Raw genomic sequence first — 19,009 nt, 5'->3', positions numbered from 1 at the left:
AAAAACTCCTTATATGTGCAGTATAAAAGTTGGCATCACTCCAACCAGCCCTCCACACAGTGTAGCCCATCGCAGTGTGACTGGCCTGGTGCTCAAGGTCTCAGACTGCAGTGGGCAACAAGAATCACCTGGGTTGCATGCTTAAAATGCAGATTCCAGAGTTCCATACCCAGAAATTTTGATTGAGTAGAGTAAGGGCAGGGCCCAGTAATCTGTATTTAACAAACAAACCTCTACCCTGAGATTTGGTAACCTCACCACTACTAGTTGAAGAGACACCTTGCCAGAGAGTTACCTTCTCTTATGTTAGTATATACAGACTTGGAAATAGCTGGGCTGCTGAGTCGCTTCAGTCATATCCGACCCTTTGCGACCCTATGGACTGTAGACTGCCAGGCTTCTCTGTCCACAGGATTTTCCAGGCAAGAATACTGGGGTGGGTTGCCATTTCCTCCTGCAGGGAATCTTCCCCACCCAGGGATCAAACCCACATCTCCTGTGTCTCCTGCATTGCAGGCGGATTCTTTACCGCTAAGCCACCTGGGAAGCCCTGGAAATAGCTGTAGCCACTTTGAAATAGTGATCCACGCCTCCCCCCCCCCCCTCATCCTGCACGTTGGCAAGGCCTCAACTGAGGAGGTATTTCCAGTCTCTTGAAGTAGAATTTCCCAATCCTATATAAATGGTGTCTTAAATGTAACTAAGATGTGACTTGATTACCAAGGCTCTAGTTCAGATTTAGTATGGGTTGAGTTCACTAGAAATTAAACCATTCATGTAACTTGTTTTTGAGCGGAAAATATTTGAGTTGCATAGATAAATTAGAAACAGTTTAAATTTAAGGATGACCTTGTGCCAAGCATTAGATTGCCTCTGACTTTACCGTTTGAAGTTCCATGACCTTATGAAACAGAGTGGTAGAATCCAGAGTTAGCATTACAGTATTATAATTTTCTTTAAAAAAAAAAATAAGGTGTTGTCTTCTCTTTCATTTGACCTACCTATGACGATTACTTAGTTTCCAGCCCCTTTTCTGCAAAAGAAGGTTATGATATGAGAAACAAAAATTAGATCTGCTGATTTCTGAAGCATACTGCATCCTATTTTCTAAATACTGTGCTGTGGGCAACACACTCCCTTCCCATTTTATAAAGGAGCTAGTAGTGAGCAACATGCTGTCTCTGTTCCCTCTCCCAGTTTGTTCCTTTTTCTTGATATAACTCAAAAGGTACTAAAGGATGTAGCAAACAAAGATCTGCCCTAGGTTAGAAAGAAAAAAAAAACACTGACTGGTGTCTGGTGGCAATATTTGAACTCCTCAAAATCCAAAATAAAATGAACTAAAAGAGACTACAGTTTATTTTTAGCCCACTTGTTCTGAGTTTTCCAAGTCATTCAGAAACTTTAGTCTCTTCTAGTTTCTTAATTCCTAAGAATGTGGCTTGTGCTCGGGTGTCAAGTCACCCTTTCATCACGTTGACCGTGTGAGAGCTTTTCACCTCTGCTCACTTTGTATTGGTCCACATTCGACCACTTCCTTGGAGTCACACTAGCTGGGCTTTTCTGTCTCACCACTCAGCACGTGGTAGCATGTGAATCGGGCTGGTTAGATAGAAGGTAGACCAGAAAACTTTTCCTCATACTTCTTGACTGGATGAATTTGAGGAAAGATCTTGTATAGAACTACAGTTTATTTTCTTAGAAGACTAATCATTTTACATGTGTGTGGAGAATACTTTTAACATAAACTTTCTGATTAAAATTACAGATACGCATGTACAAGTATAGAGGTGAGAAAAGATATATCTGTGCTGTGTATTATTTTGTATACATAAGATTGGCAATTCGAGATAACCAAGCTTAAAATAAAGTCCCATTCGGCCAAGTAGACTTGCATGCCAACACAAAGACATTATGGTATTAAAACCATATGCAATTCTAGCCATATTTTTCTCTTCATGGGTATTGCATGATGGTATTTCTAATACGAATACTAATATGCTTTGGAAATAATGGCACTCGCAGGTCTTTCATCATATTGTATCACTGCTTTATCATATTAGGCTAATACACTGCGAGAGTTGGTAGAACCTCTCCATGCCAAATCGGATCCACTTCTGTTGGCACTCAACCCATTGGACTCACAGATTGATAAGCTAATGTTTAGAGAATTTAGATCGGAGAGAGTCGGCACGACGCAGACTTAACATCAACCTCTTGCAAGCAACTAAAATGGCCTCGTCCTTGCTGTTTATAACAGAAAACAGACTTTTAAAAGCTTAGATCATCAAGTGTTTTGGATTGGGGGCCTCCCTAAAGGGATATTAAGAGGGGCAGGCCACTCTTAAGAAGAATGCAAGCTTTCTTCACTGGGACTAGCATAAGATCAAAGCCAATCAAGATGGAGCACAGTGACAGAAAACTGCTGTTTCTGTGGGTGAACAGAGGCAAAGGGTACTGACTGGGAAAGGGCTCAGTTGTGTTCTCCTGTCACAGGAAAGGAGAGGGATCAGCTCCAATAACTAGAAACCCTGGCTGTTCAATGGACTCTTCAGTGGCCTCTTGAAGGCAAAGCAGAGAAAGCAAATTCTGTGTGTTAAGTGTATTTTGCATTTTTAAAACTTGACGTGCTGTATTGTACTACATTAAGTGTAATCTATTAAGGCAAGGTATCTACAACCTGCTCTGAAACTACTATGTTTATTCTATTATAAAGTGTATTCAGGTGCAACACAGAGACTGCTTTCAGTGGCACTAATGAAGAAAATGCCACATGCCAGGCTTTAGTAGATTCCTCAGCTAAAATCCTAACTTTCTCCTTACTTCTTGGCACTTGTATACAAATGGTGTTGCCTCATAGGACAGGCATGAGCTATTCTTTTCTGTAAAATTTTCCAAATCTATAGGCTGTGGTTTTCACTTTGGAAAAAGTATTTTGTCTGGTTGTCTTTCAAAATAGTTTCAGATATTATTTAATACTATGTAACTGGGTCCCTTATGGCTCAATATTGCTTATTTTTCTTCTGTAGTGGATGTGAAATTTCCTTTATTTAGTTGGATAAGATACTCTGTAATAATTTCAATGCTAATTAATGGATATTTCATACTGTGCAATGAACAGATAATTTAACATTGTATTTGGAAATGTTTTTTTTTCTTCCTGTCGCCGCAGTGTGTGGTATTGCATAATGTGAATACTTGTAAAAATATAAATTACATAAAAATAAAAATATGACCAATTGGTATAAGATCTTTTTAGATAGCTAAATAATTTGCTAAGTATGCTTGATAGTAAATATCTTTCTAAAGAGGAGTAATCTATGCTTCTTTCTCACAAATGGAATTTGTGTTGTGAATAAAATCACATTGATATGCCTTACAGTTGCCTCTGTGCTCTAACCATTTTAATGTGTTTTTTTAAGTATATATAAAAATGATGGTTCTGATATGTAGAAATGCATCAAAAAGTATTATGTTGGTTTTAAATATTCGTGGGATTGTCTTGAGTCATTCTCCCTGTTTAAGTCATAGTAAAATTTTATGATATAAAGAATTTTAGTTTTTTCTCATTAAGGAATATGATGACTCCACATTAATTTTTTAATAATCATCTTTTAGCTTTGTTTTTAAACTGTATCCTTTATGAATTCCTGCCTAAGAACCAGGTACCTTGACCTCCATGTCTTTATATAAAATTTCTAAATTCGCTGGGTAAATATAGAATCTGTTATTTATGTTTGCAATTCTCCTTCAAAGAACCTTCCCTTTGGGTCAATAAATCAATGCCAAGGACACCAAGATTTTGCCATCTGAACTATTTGTCATAAAAACTACCCTAATACCCTGAAAATGCAACCACTTGCATAGTTGTGGCATTAAACCACATAATTCAGCAGAAATTACCTGCTTTGAGAATGAAATGTAGAATAAGCTTCAGCTCTGTCTGTGGTGTCACCTCTTTATGGAAGTCAGCTTTACTTTTGTGCAGAAGGGATTGACAGACACTGATATGGCTGTACTTAATTTTGGTGAAGCACAAGGTCATTCGGACAGGGATGGGTTTCACATATTCCTTAAAAATACACTTAGCAATATTGGTGGACTCACTCAAGCTGTCCTTTCAAAAAAAAAGACTTTTTTTCTCCTCAGTTTTTTTCATCAGACAAATTATTGTTTTTTTGCCTAAAATAAACCAATTAATTCTAATTATGAGAAGGGTAGTTGATTACAGAGTAACAAGTAAAAGCCAAGTTTTAAAAGCATATGCTTTATAACAAACTGTTCTCCCCCCAGTTTTACAAGGCATAGCTAGTTGACTTATATAAAAACATGAATTAAAAGAACTAATCTTTCATTATAAAACAATTCAGATTATAGTGTAAACTCCTGAATGCATTATCATCTTTAGCAAAAAACCTACAGACATTGAACCTGTCTCCATTAAACCCATTAAAACTTTGGCACCTTACATATAAATAAGTTGTTCATTATGGCACACTGGTAAATTAGTATTCACAGAAAACAGTCCTGTGTCTCAATGCAAATGCTAATTGCCTTTCATGGCAAGAATAGTGCTCCACATACTTGATGCCATTCGCCTGGAAGCCTTAGAGCACTCCGCGACCGTACAAGAACGAATACCTCTCACATTTGACTGGTGACTAATGCTACTATGTCCAGCCTTCTCCCCCACTTGTGACTTAGCCTTTTCCAGCTTTCTATGCTCATTATCCAGTTGTGTTGTGGAAGGAACAACTGTTTCCACGAGGACATCATTGTCCAATTTTAAAAGAGCACAGTTCCCTTCCAAAACATATACAAGAACTGATTATTCATTGCTGACTTGATTCTTTAAGAGCCTAGTTGGTATACTCGTTTCGTTTTGTTTTGTTTTCATTTTTTACTCTCCTTCCACACTGTCATTGCAGAGGCAGGGAAACAGCGAGGGCACCAGAATAACATTTTAGGTCGCCACATGTGTACTCTGCTCTTAATTTTCACCAAAGAAACATGAACGACATTACACAAGAGACTGGCATAAAAATTACTCAGACTGATACGGAGTCCTCTTTGGAGTACTTAGTGTCTAAAGTGAAGAAAATCCTCGCTCAGTTTAAACATTGGGTTCATCAGACACCATGTCCTATAAAAGATTGGGAAATGCAAAGAGAGCAAGGCATATGCACTCAGGGAAAGTCACAGTCTAGGTCTCTAAAGAAGGTACACATGGAGTGAGGTACAGGACGAAAAAACACTGGGATTTCTCCTCAGGTTTCATATCTCATTTTCTCGAATATCTCTTCTGCGTCTATCTTATTATATCTATTAATATAGAGTAATACATATATTGAATATTTATCAACAGAAGTGTTTTAACTGAAAAGGGTATACAATCGAAAAAGTTTAAAAACCACTGGGCACGAATGTAAGGAAATATGTCAAGCATCCTGCAGTGTTTGAGGAATGCATTATCATCTGCTAATAAGCCTTTTCAAGAAAGTTCCAACAAACTATTATTTTCTATTGGCTAATCTTTTAATTGAGCTTTTCTTTATCACTGCCTGGAGGTCATATGCAACCTGAAGGAGCCAGACACAACTATACTGATGCTCAGTGCATTTCTTAGAGTCACAGTGTTTCTTGGTGTAGCTAGAGTATAAACGAAATGATAAAGAGGATCTTCTAGCCCTGCCACTATGACACAGCCAGAAACGAGTCCTCCCTTGGCTCAGAATACAAGTTATCCATAACTTCATTGGGATCCTCAAATCTATCAATGAAATTTTATATAGGAAAGAGAACTTTATATGTTCTCTTCACTTTGGTAAAATTGATATAGAAAAGTGTGTCATCTGACACAGGACTGATTTCTATGTTATAAATGTAAATGTGATTTGAGGGCAAATTTACTCCTGCGTAGACCCAGAATTTCTGAATCAATTTGATACAAATTTAAATTTCATTGTATCAGGGATACACTTCCTCTTGAGGAATCACAGAAGGTTCCTCTATATGTCCTGTGGTTTGCATGTGGTTTTCTACACTTTACCAACTTTCAGAAACCATCCATTCAAATTCGGAAAGAGCTGGGCTTGGGGCCAGTGTTCCCATGACTGAACTGGCATACTGAAAGAAAGTCAATCAGGAAGCAGACCTGACCAAGTGCTTGCCTCCTCTTCCAAAGCAAGCCTCTTCTAGGAGAAGAAAAGCAAGGGTTTAAAAGAGAAACCAGAAGAGAAGGAGACAAAGAAGAAGAGGGCAAAAAGAAGAAGTAAAGGTGCTTTCACATTTTCAGTTGCAGCAGTAGCCCCAATTGAGTTAATTGGTATTCATCTAAGAAAAAAAAATCAAGGAAACCAGTTTGAAAATTATAAAAGAAAATAAAGGTCTGTTTTTGTCTTGAATGTTGAGTTCTGTGTTGTTTTGACTGTTGAGCACAGTGAATCAGATTTCTAATGTGACTCCGGCCCTCACCCCCTTCCTCTGAAAATAAAGAGACTCTTTGTCTAGTTTTAAAATGTTTAGTAATTGGTGGCATTTTGTAGGAGCCTGGCATCTCAATCCTTCATCTTCCTCACCCCACCACTGTGTCTTGTGTCGCATATGTGTATGGTGTGTAGGGGTGGGGGAAGGAGGCCTGACTTATCTTTAATATCTCTATTCCATTCATAGCTTGGAAATGTTTCTCTGTTCTGTCTCTTTGTGATTCCCTGTTCATATGTGCTGCCCAGAGATAAATCCATGCTTGATTCTCCTTACAGCTGTCAAACCAGATTCTTTGTAGAATTATATGTTGTACTTTGGTTGAACGCTTTCCTCCTCCCCCCTCCCTTAGGCAAGAAGAAAAAAAAGCTTTCAGTGTTAAGTCATGTTTGTCATTTTTTATATTAAATCTTTACCATTCTTGAAATAAAACTACATTGAAATTTTATTTTATAATCCAGCATGTGACTCAATATTCCACAAACTTTAAGAATTGAGGAGAAAGAAAACTGGGTAAGAATGTTTTTTCAACAAAATATATACTCCTTACAGTGTTAGGTAATATGGAAGAAGGTTATCTTAAAAATTTACTATGTGGAAATATTTCTGCCTCCCTTAAATCCTAAAACTATTATTTGAATTCCTTTTTTCTTTACCTTCCTTTAAGAACTGAAAAACGAATAATACATTAGGCTACATGAAACCTAGACTACTATAATTCACATCTGTTAGCGCTCCAATTTCTCCCCCACCCTCTGCTTTATGAAATTCTTCTGGCTTAAGATGCAGTCTTGCCTTGAGGCAAAAATAATGATAACTACTAAATAATTCCTCAGGGTTCTTTCCTGGCCTATGATTTTATGAAATGGAATTATGCTGTTCAAATGTATCCTTGTTTTTACAACTCCATTTAGTTTTACACTGAATGACCTTCTGATTTTGTGCCTTCCTGGCTCCAAACCGTTCTGTTTAAAATTCCTTATCTCACTTCAACCTTCTTAGCCCACAAGGCAGTTAGTTCCTCTTTTTACAGTCCTCTGTACCCCCAACCCAGCCCCTCAGAATCCTCTAGGTGGTGCAAACATTGAAGGATGAGGCAACAGAAAGTGAAAAAACTGTTGTTTAAAGGGTTTTCTTTTTTTGTACTTTTAGATTATAGTTCTAACTTAGATACATGACTAGGAAGTTAAAGTTTGTTGTAGAGAATAGTGGTAGCCGGTGCTGATAACAAAGGACTTTCTAATGAGAGAACTCAATAATCATACTTACCAATAGTTGCTAACCTTAGCAGGAAAGTAAAAAATGAATATGAAACTTAAATGAAGTCACTTTTTCTTCCTAAAGGTGATCCCTTCAAGTTAAGGTACTATGTTTGTGGGCTTTGGGGGAAGTTTTAGGTACACTCTAAAAAAATTTTTTTTTAATGCTGCATTTTAAGCATCTCGCAAATTCATTAACACCTCCTGTTTAATACACAGTTCAAATGGTTCCTGACAAAACTGGCAGTCTAGAATTCTTGTTAAAATCATGAATTCTGGAGCCAGACTGCTCAGTTGAAATTCCAACTCCACCACTTAGTAAATGTGACCTTGAGCAAGGTACTTCCCTGCTAGAAAATTAAAATCAAATAGATCTCCTCCTGGTACTGCTATGAGGATTAAATGAGATCATGAATGTTAAGCATTTACCCTAGTGCCTGACACATATAAATGTTTACATTATTACCAATTAGGGTGTCTTTTTATTTTTATTTTTAACTGTGTCAGAAAGCCTAAAATATTCACATGGACCAGGTGGAATGAATGATATTCCATATTTACTTTTTGGGCCAGTGTAATTAGCATTCCTCAAATAGGACTCTTTGGCTCTCTATTAAAGGAAATGTGATATAACCCTAATCCTATCTGCCAATCCAAGCAAAATCCAAGTTAATCTTTGTTTATCATTGAGAAAAATACATCAGTAGTCAGACAATTCAAGAATAATATGGTAGTTTGATTTGCTCAAATAGATTCAAGATGCTTTCCTGAACCAGATCTTTTTTTTTTCTTTCTCAAAAATATTTAATTGGAGTGTTTTCTTCCTTAGTCTTTCAAATGTTAAGTAGCTTCCTTCAATACTTGCCAGATTTTTACTTACATTTGCATATAAACATTCCCACATGTCATTCTAATTAAAGCATTATCATTGATGATAATTTATGATCATTTACTATATTTACAGTGTGGCAGGCATTACTATGGCTGTCACATGAAACCTAATAATCCTCTACAGCATACTTTTGGAAGATTTTTACAATCATATATACTCCAGCGAATGCCATTCCATCTTATGAATTCTAGAAAAATGTAAAACTTAGTTCATTTATTATTGCTAAACCAGGAGAGCTCTGTTACTTAGCACATCTATGCTTATCAGTATAATGATAAGGGATATTCATTACTGTTTTAAAATGTTAAATTATGTTCAGAATTGTTTCTGTGTTGTGTACCTTTTGTACTGTAACTCTTTGAATTTAATGGACTCAAGATATGTACAATGATTTGCTATTTATTAAGAGAGTATTTTGTTAAAGCATCCTATTAATTGATTATTCTAAAACAATTGGCTGCCTGTAGCTAGTCTTACCCAATATAACTAGCAACTGTGGGTTTGATGGGTTGTTTTTCTTTTTTTAATGTAATAGTGTTTTCCCAATCATTCATTATTCCGTTTCTCAGATATTTTTTGTTTGTTTGTTTAGTAGATTTTTGGAGTGTCAAATCACTGTATTACACTGGATTCATATTTCTCTGTTTTTTTTTTTGTTTTTTTTGTTTCTTTTTTTTTTTGGACATTGCAGGTGAAAGTAGGGAAGAAAAGTTAGGAGACTCTTTGCAAGATTTATACAGGGCATTGGAGCAAGCCAGTCTGTCGCCTCTGGGAGAACATCGCATTTCAACTAAGATGGAATACAAACTATCATTTATAAAGAGATGTAATGATCCTGTGATGAATGAAAAACTACACAGGCTGAGAATTCTCAAAAGCACTTTAAAGGTAAGATATGAAATGGAAGGAGACATTCATTTTAAGAGATTCATTCCTGAACTCAAAATCGATTATCAGATACTCTAAGGGACAAAATACAAAATGGGAGGGGGATAAATAGAATGAATGTAATAAGTGTATTTGGCCAAAAGGAAATAATCTTAACTTTATTATTAACATCTCAGAGCATGCACAGACTACATGTTATGTGACTTAGTTCTAGGAGAAAACAGGATGTAATTAATTTTTTTTTGTCCAAAAATGCAGGGCTAGTGTTATTCCTCAGTCTTTTGTTTTCCTAGGATAAATATGCCATGTTGTAGAATTGATACAGTTATTAAAAGAGCACAGCATTCATGCAGGAGTGGGTGCTAAAAGGGTTTGAGATATTTTATGAATATGTCTTGTAGCACATTTGGAGTGAAGCCACATTGTTTCATATTCCATGTGGAAATTTTGTAATTGTGCTGTATACATTAGCAGTTCCCAACTCACATGTCACTTTTTTCTTATACATTTCCATAAGCACTTACATTGTCTCCAGTCTTCTTATGCCACCCCCAGATTGGGGAGGAGGTTGTGAGGAAAGGGAAACAGGCAGGAAGTTGAAGAAGGAGCCAGAAAAGTCAGCCCCCTCACTGTGTGTCTCAGTGGAGAGGGCCTGCCATACATATTCTCCCTAATCAGACCATGCACCCTGAAAAACTCAAAAACAGAAAAGAACTGTCATACCGAGTTTGTGATGCAGTCATTTCAAGAAATAGAAGGTCAGAGAGTTTCTTTGGAAAATATTTCAGATCCATAGGCTACTGCTGAGGTGTCATAATTTTGAAACAGAGTACCAAAGAGATCCTGGGCTTCTCTGGTGGTCAGTGGTAAAGAATCCGCCTTCCAGTGCAGGTTGACACAGGTTTGATCCCTGGGTCGAGGAGATCCCCTGGAGAAGGAAATGGCTGCCACTCCAGCATTCTTGCCTGGAAAGTTCCATGGAAGAAAGAGCCTGGTAGGCTACAGTCCTTGAGGTCGCAAAAGAGTTGAACATGACTTAGCGACTAAACAACCGAAGAGATCAACAGAATAGGAAATGCATGATTTGAAAAAACTTCTGGTAGCCAGCAGCCAAGCTCTCATAATCAGTTAGCTCTCAGTTGATATTCATGTGAATGCTGTTGCAAATCCATGGGACAACTTAATGACCTTTTGATAACTAAGACCAAAATTTTTTAAAGAGCTTTAATATACATAAGAATAATTCTGGTGCCCAACTAAGGTCCAGAGATACCCTTATCACCTCCCACTTCATGGAGCCCCCATTCTCATTCAGGTCCAAACTGCCAACTGAGCATCTAGCACAAGGAGATAGGACAATACAAAAGTAACTCAAGACACAATGTGGTAAGCCCACTCAACAGCAGTGATCAAGCATAATGGGGACTTATAAAAATGAAGGAGAAAACATTTTTTCAGTTGTTTAAGGAAGGCTTGAAGAAATGAGAGGCATATGAACTGGATATTAAAGGATGAGGAAAAGTTTCCATAGGCAGAGATGGGAAACAGGATAGGCCCTGAAGGAAAAGTAAACCATACAGAGTGCCTGCATGTAGAAAAAAGTACCTGAGGATTTCAGTCTAAATAGTGAGTTTGAGTATCCAGTGAACCAGTGAAGTTGTTCAGTCGTGTCCGACTCTGCAATCCCATGGACTGTAGCCTACCAGCCTCCTCCATCCATGGAATTTTCCAGGTAAGAGTACTGGAGTGGGTTGCCATTTCCTTCTCCAGGGGCTCTTCCTGACCCAGGGATCGAACCCAGGTCTCCCGCATTGCAGGCAGATGCTTTTCCGTCTGAGCTAGGTAAGCCCGAGGTAAGCCAGGGAAGCCTGAGTTTGAGTATAACAGAGCTGTTTCTTCTGGGCTTTTGCGTATTAACTCTTTAGTTTAAATTTGAAAAAAATTCTATCCTTTTGTAACTCTTGAATCCTTTTGTTTTTCAGGCCAGAGAAGGGGAAGTAGCCATTATCGATAAAGTCCTAGACAATCCAGACTTGACATCGAAAGAATTCCAGCAGTGGAAGCAGATGTACCTCGATCTTTTCTTGGATATCTGTCAAAACACAACCTCAAATGACCCATTAAGTATTTCTTCTGAAGTAGATGTAATCACTTCCTCTCTCACACACACTCATTCATACATTGAAACGCATGTGTAAGTGTATTGTGCCCTCTGGCCATTTGGTACCTTCTGGTACTTTGAACAAGTATATAAGGTAGTTTTTATATCAACGTGTGGGACACGTTGACAAGCTATACTTTAATGTTACCATTATATGAAACAAACCCTATATGGTCATAATACCACTGTCTTTAATGAGCATTTGTATATTTTATATGCAGTTAGTGCTCAGCTTATGTTTACCATGTGCAAAATCAACTGTCTTCAATGATTCAAAATTAACTTTTGCAAACAACCCTGAAGACAGGTGGTCTTCAAGTAGGAAAAAAAAACAAAAAGGCAGTTTTCTATCTAAGGTCATCTTTTCTCCCTTTAAGTTAATTTTATATAAACAAGACTTCAAAACTAAATCACATTTTTTCAGGTGCAGACATCCTTGTGGGTGGGAAAGAATTTAAACCTTTTTTATATTTATTAAAATGTTCTAAGAATTTTCTTAAACATTGCACAAAGTTTAATGCTGTAGTTTTATTTTTGTGAAATGTAGATGCGCATACATACAAGAGTTAAGCAAAATAGAAGAGCATCAACATAAGAAAAGTTCAGGTATCAAATATTCGTCTTAATAGTCTATTAACTTGTGAAAGCTGGTTAATGGAAATACTATTCCATATCCATGGGGACACTCAATGGTGTATCAGGGCAAAGCTTTGTAAGATGTTTTTGTAACTGAGACCAAAATTGAAGATAGAGCTGCTTTATTTTCTTGGTTTAAATCTTCCTTTATTTTTGTAGTGATGAAATGCTGATTGTGTACAGAGGAATTTGAGAATGAATTTTTTAAAACACACTTAACTCACCCAGAAAGGCAGCTAACATATATATATATATATAATTTCAGCCCAAACTCATGTTTTTAAACTCCAACTCCTAAAAACCTACAAAGTATAAACGGAAATGAATCAACTTCCCAGTTAGTGTCCAATTTTCCCCCTAGTCCGTTAGTGAAACTTATGTAATTATACTTCAGGCAGGGAAGTAAAATATGTTTGGTTACAGGCTGATGTGTGTTCTAATATAGAAAACAATGTTGAAAAAGAGAAATGTACCTCTCTCCTGAGGAGCAAGAGGATGATGGTCATTCAGAGAGATATTATATTGAACTATACGAGACAAACCATTTTTAGAGGTTTTTCCTAGTTTCATGATTTGTTCTATAGAGTGGATAAAGTCTATGAAAAAATCCTCTTCATATATTTCCATTTATAAGCATCTCATTTTTGAAAAGTGATCACAGCATGATAATGACTGTGCTGCTTTTTAGTGTCTGGCTGCATAACGTACAAGTCACAATTTGCTGGGTTTTGGTTTTGTTTTTTTTTCTTTAGAAGGAGGAAGAGACCCTCCTTTCCTCTTCTATATCCTGAAATCTACTTCTAATCAGCTTTATACTGTTGCCTGTACAGCTCAGTGAATGTACTTTCATCTCTAAGAGTTCAGATATTTGCCAGTGACTATTTTTGCTGTAGAGAAGAAAGTAAAAACTCCACAGCGAGGATCTTTTTCTTTGCTTTTGAAACCACCATTGAATCACTATCGTTTTGCAGACTTTGCACAACTGTACAGGAGAGTGGCCTTTCTACAGCACATTTTCAGTAATCCTATATTTAGTCAAAGTGGATGAGAAATCATGTATTAATGTTTGTATGGAATTTGGGGTCCAGTGTAATATTTTTATCATTTAAAAAAACCAATTTGTAAAAACATTTATTTACTGCATGAATATTGACGCACATTAAATTTGTGGGATTTTGTATATGTAAAAAACAAAACAAAAACAAAAAGCAAAAAAAAAAAAAAAGAAACCTCTTGTCCTAAAATGAAGTGTGCTTGTTACAGGTGTTTAGACTTGTTGATGTTTACTAGACCAAATGTGTACATTTACTTAAAAATATCTGTACCTGATGGATGTGTCGTGGATACAGTGGCCAGATTGTGCCCCTGTCAACAGCGAGCAGTTGATGGAAAGACTAGCTGTGTTGCTACTAAGCGGCTTTTATTTTGGTGAAGTTGGCTCTGTTGTTTTAAATGGTAAAAAGTAAACTAATGAATTTTAAAAGACTCGTGGCTAGCTTAGCATGAAAGAGACCTTTAACGCTATATATCTGTACATTTTATTGCATTAGTTTCAAATCTAGGAGAGAGGCAGCACTGTAAACTGAAGTCAAATAAATTCAGCTCTTAATGAATCCTTATAAAGCACCTATTTTATTCATGCAGTCCACATCACATTTCTTTGTGACCAAATCACACGCCACTCCACCACCCCCAGTTACAAGTTTTAACTTTGTCACTCCACTGTGGTATAAGCCAGAAGAGGCAATGTCCAGTATATACAAGAATCTTCTCTGAAATCCTGCAAAATCAAGTTGGTTTCCCATTTACCTGACACAAACTTTAAAATTTCACCTGCTGCTCTTTCCTTTCTCTGTGATTCTTTTGGGAAGGTGGGGTAGAGGGTCTGGGAGGCAGGGTACCATCAAAAATAAACTTAAAAAAATTTTTTTTACAAGTATTAGCTACAGCGTGTCTGCAGAATGAACATTTAAAGAGGATGAAAGAAATAGGGGCTTTCTTAGCTGCTGCTGCTGAGTCGCTTACGTCATGTCCGACTCCGTGTGACCCTATGGACTGCAGCCCACCAGGCTCCTCTGTCCATGGGATTCTCCAGGCAAGAATACCGGAGTGGGTTGCCATTTCCTCCTCCAGGGGATCATCCCAACCCAGGGATAGAACCGCTTCTCTTATGTCTCCAGCATTGGCAGGCAGCTTTCTTACCACTAGCGCCACCCAGGAAGCCCCTTTAAGTGTTCTACTAAATCAGAGAAGCCGGATTATTATGGCTAAGGGCTGTACAAATAAAACTTAAAACCAATAAGCTGCCAAAAGTCAGAGCAAAGGCAGACTAGGGTAAGTAAGGATGAAGTACAGAAAAATGTAACCTAGGTTATTTTCTCCAAAAATAAAAATAAAGTGCTTTCTAGGAGATTTTTTTTTCTCAGTTCCGTATCTATATTAAACAATCAGAGCAGAACTATAACCATGATTCTGTATCATAAAATCATAGTTCTCCCTACAATGATTGCATGTTTTTTAACCAAGGCACTTTCCCTTCACTATTTATTCAGATAATGCCATCTTCTAGAACCATTTATTACAGTCATTATACCTAACAATTTTCTGGTCTGGTATATAACTTATTATGGTACGTTTTTTGGCTGTTTGGCACAAAAATAATCACTGTTTAGAACCTGGGAAACACTTTTAAGTACAAGAGGGAAAATGGGGTCATATTTTATTTTCGAAAGTCCATCTCCAGCCCAACATGAGAATTTCTAGAAATCCCCAGCTCACTGGAGATGATTCACATATCCTAAATTTGATCCCTCCTGTCTCCCATTCTCAGAATAAGGGCAAATGTTTCTCTTTGGCCAAGCCTAGGAAAAGCCCACGACTTGCTCCTCCCTAGCTCGGAGGCTGCTTAACCCATTAAGCCCAGCACAAAATCCGGCGTCTCCCCGGGCTCTCCCTCCCTCTGCTCGTCCCCACCCTCTGGCAGCTGCAGCACCGCGCACTGCAGGCCGCTCCAGGCCCAGGGCAGCGCGCAGCCAATGTCCTCCCAGCGGTCCAGGTCGAGGTCATAGCCCACCACGTTGCGGGTGGGCACCTGGCGTGAGTCCCGCCACTTGAGGCCGCCCAGTAGCAGCACCGTCTCCTCCACCAAAGCCAGCCCATAGCAAAAGCGGTCGTAGGGTAGCGGCCGCAGCCGAGTCCACTGGTCGGTGCTGGGGTCGTAGCGCTCGATCTCGGAGAAGGGCTCGTAGCGCCCCAGAAAGGCGAACACCGCCCCGCGCAGGGCGGCCATGTGGTGCCCGAAGCGGGCCGTGCCCATGGGCGCTCTCTTGCTCCACGCCTGCTCCCCGGGGGCCAGGGAGAACACCTCCCGGAGGCTGCTCGCGCCGCCGTCGCCTCTCCCCGCCTTGCCCCCGGAGATGTACACGACGCCGCGGTCCCCGACGGCGCCCGCGTGGCCGTGCAGAGCCCGCGGCAGTGCCCCGGCCGCCGTCCAGCGGTCCCGGCGCAGGTCATACATTTCCACCGAAGCCAGCGCTTGGCCGCCCGCGCCCAGGCCCCCGACGGCCAGGAGCCCCTCGCCCACGGCGCCGCACCAGAAGTGGGCCCGTGCTTCCCGCATAGGAGGCGCGCTCGTCCACACGTGGAAGCGCGGGTCGTAACGGTGCACTTGGGCCGTGACAGCCCGCGGGCCGTCGGCTGGGGGCGAGCAGGCGCCGCCCGACGGGCTCTCCCCGCCCAGGACGAACAGGAAGTTGCCCGCGACACACACGCTGTGCCCCAGCAGCGGAGCAGGCAGCCGCGTGAGGCTGCGCCAGCGGTGGTTGTACACGTCAAAGGCCACCACGTCCTGGGTGAGCTCCCACTCCTCCTCCTCCACCTGCTCCTCTTCCTCCTCCTCCTCCTCCTCTCCCTCCTCCTCCTCCGGCGCCGGCGCGGCGGCCCTGCCCCGGGCTGCCCGCGCGGGGACCACGACTTCCTCAGTCACCACCTCCCTCCCCCGGCGCCCCCCGACCAACAAGATGCGGGTTTGAGGGCTCCGGACGCTGGTCTGCTCGCCCTGCAGGAGCGGCTGGCGGGAGGGCGACGTGTGGTAGTTGAGGGCCTGGATGATGAGGCCCTTGACCCGGGCGGGCAGGGTGAGGCCGGAGCCCGAGTACACGCGCCGCAGCACGTCGGCGGGCACGAGGCCGAAGCGGACCCGCTCAAGGAGCTGGGTGCAGTGGGCCAGGCGTTCGGCCTCAGGCTCCTGCCGCAGCCAGGCCAGCGCCAGGCCCAGCAGCCGGGCCTCGGGCACCCGCGCCACGTCAGGGGCACCCAGCACGGCCCTCAGCGACGCGGGGTTGAGCTCCAGAAGGCCGGCCGGGCCCGCGCCCCGCGCCAGCAGCTCCCTCAGGTGGGTCACGATGCAGCGTTCGGCCGCGCCCAGCGTGTGCGCCAGGCCAAAGCGAGCCGCCACGTTGGCGGCGAAGCAGCAGTTCTCTGGGGCCAGCTGGCGCTCCAGGTAGCGGCCGCAAAGCCCCAGGGCCTCGGTGACCTGCAGGTAGCTGGCGGCCTCCAGCGTGTCCTCCACTGTGTCCATGGAGAGAGGCAGCCAGGCGGTGTAGATGAAGTCCAGCAGGCGCTGCAGGCCCGCCGCCGACGGCACGTGCAGGTGGATCACGCTCGCCCGGGATTCCCGGGTGTGACTCTTGAACAGAGCCCTGAAGTAGTCGCTGGAACACGCGAGGAGCGACCTGTGCGCCGGGAACTCGCTGCCCTCCGCCTCCAGCGTCACGTCGCACAGGAAGCCCTCGGCGCGCAGCGCCTGGTAGCCGGTGAGCAGCGAGCCGCCATGAGCTTTGCAGTAAGACAGGAAGTAACTCATGATGCCCAGGGCGGGAAGCGGCCGGGCCGGGGCTGGGGCCAGCCAGGCGCGGCCGGAGGCATCCCGGGACACGGAGCCCCCGGGCCCCCCGCGCGAGCCGAAGAGCCCCTAGCAGGGGTCCATTTTTGCCTGCTCAGCTTAAAGCCCAGGCCTCCTTCATACAGGTCCGCAGATCTGCCCGTACCCTTCTCAGAGCAAATCTGGTAGGGAAACGATTTCCAGAAGCACCTAGCAGCGGAGAGAGCCGAGTTTGGAGTTTTCCGGGAGGTGCAGGGTTCGGTTTCGGCGGCTGCCGAGGCTGCCAGCGCGTTGCCCAAAACCCCCTCCCCGGCCCTGTTTGGGGAGCCCACACCTGCGCGCCTGGGGCCGCAGTGGCCGCGCACCATCACCTGGAAGGGCGGAGCTGCGGTGGATTGACTCCCGGGGGGTGCTGGATCTCCGACGGCCCAGATGCACAGATGGGGCCGGACGAGGGCTGTCCGGGAAGTGCGGGGCGAGGGCTCTGACCTCCTGGGGGGTGGACAAGGAGGGTTCTGCGGGCACCGGCGAGGGCCGGGGACAACTAGCTAAGGGGCAGGGGGGGTGAACTTGTTCCGCGCGGAGGATCAAATCAAAGCCTGGGGGATTAGGGAGGAGGGGCGCGGGTCAGCGCGACGGGTCGGAGGCGTGATTGGGCGCCACACATAACATGCCAGTAGCTCACAGTGACAGGAATAGCGCGCGGCCTCGGCCTCCCTGGCGCGCCCCGCCCCGCTCCCCGGCTGCTGGCTGAGAACCGAGGGCGCGGGAGGAAGCGGCCCGGCCTGGGACATGACTCTCGTGACCCGTCAAGCCGCCGGTCACCAGGGGGTCCCGGTAACCCGGCTGGGGGTGCGGAGAGCGCTCACCGGAGAGGCGCGAGTCGCGGGGACGCTGCGCTTGGTGGTGTCTGGGGAGGGGCGCTCGGATGGGCCGGAGGACTGATGGCCGGGGCTTTCCCGTGGCTGGGAAAAAAGCCCCTGGCTCGCAGCTTTCTGCCTCAAGGAGGCCCTAATTAATCCTTCGGGAGCGGGGATTAAGCGGCGATTTTGCGCGCTGACACCCAGGAGCCCGCTACGCGCAGAGGAGCCGCTGGCCGGAATCTTGCCCCGGCGAATCCAGGCTCCCAGCCAGTGGCGCTCCGGCGCACGCCCCTCACCTGGACTCACCCTTGCGTGATGCTGGGCCTACTCTGCGCCCTTCCCGAGGTCGCTGGCTTGTCTCACACTCCGCTTTCGGGAGTTTGCGCCCACCTCGCTCCCCGACCCCGGCTGAGTTCTCCCTTCCTGTTCTTAAACCCTGCCTCGCCCATCCCTTGGCAAAGTGGACGAGGAAACTGTAGGTGACTTGGGTTTTCTGCTTTTGAATGACCACTTCCTTTAAGAAAATAAGTCTTTGCAGTTTCTCTCCCCGACTTTCCAGTGTATTAGTCGCTCAGTCGTGTCCGACTCTTTGCGACCCCATGGACTGTAGCCCACCGGGTTCCTCTGTCCATGGAATTCTCCAGGCAAGAATACTGGAGTGGGTAGCCATTCCTTTCTCCAGGGGATCTTCCTGACTCAGGGGTCGAGCCCCGGTCTCCCTCATTGCGGGCAGATGCTTTACCATCTGAGCCGCCGGGGAAGCTCCAGGCTTTCCAGGCTCTGATCTAATTAAGGCCCGCCCCGTCCTCAGTGCTGGGATGTGATGATGGGCAATAAGGTTGCAAAGCTGGCAGAGGCTGCAGTTTCAAAGCGCCCCTCCTCAGGAAGTTATTTTTATAAGGTGCACCAAGCACAGAAATGATGGCTAAAACCACCCTAATCTTG

General features: G+C 43.3%; 2 protein-coding genes across 9 annotated transcripts in view; one reads left to right on the top strand and one right to left on the bottom strand.

Annotated features, from left to right (window-relative positions):
- The window catches only part of CNKSR2 (connector enhancer of kinase suppressor of Ras 2), a 271,251-nt gene extending 257,313 nt beyond the window's left edge, over nucleotides 1–13,938 (top strand). For 4 of the 8 annotated variants that reach the window (XM_043895762.1, XM_043895760.1, XM_043895759.1 and 1 more), the window contains 2 exons: nucleotides 9,326–9,522; nucleotides 11,505–13,938. In XM_043895762.1, the coding sequence (XP_043751697.1) occupies nucleotides 9,326–9,522; nucleotides 11,505–11,720 (413 nt within the window). In that variant the 3' untranslated portion in view covers nucleotides 11,721–13,938. Of the gene's footprint in view, nucleotides 1–1,768; nucleotides 1,791–2,063; nucleotides 3,799–9,325; nucleotides 9,523–11,504 lie in introns of those variants that run through there. The other 4 variants (XM_043895767.1, XM_043895766.1, XM_043895763.1 and 1 more) reach the window with 2 other exon arrangements.
- On the bottom strand, nucleotides 13,504–17,258 carry KLHL34 (kelch like family member 34). The gene has a single exon (XM_043895768.1). The coding sequence runs from the start codon at nucleotides 17,181–17,183 to the stop codon at nucleotides 15,225–15,227; it is 1,959 nt and encodes a 652-aa protein (XP_043751703.1). The 5' UTR covers nucleotides 17,184–17,258; the 3' UTR covers nucleotides 13,504–15,224.
- Between the last annotated feature and the right edge of the window lie 1,751 nt (nucleotides 17,259–19,009).

The sequence above is a fragment of the Cervus elaphus genome, chromosome X, assembly GCF_910594005.1.
Source record: "Cervus elaphus chromosome X, mCerEla1.1, whole genome shotgun sequence".
NCBI lineage: Eukaryota > Metazoa > Chordata > Mammalia > Artiodactyla > Cervidae > Cervus > Cervus elaphus.
The sequence above is the reverse complement of the archived record's forward strand: the minus strand, read 5'-3'. Positions and strand labels throughout refer to the sequence as shown.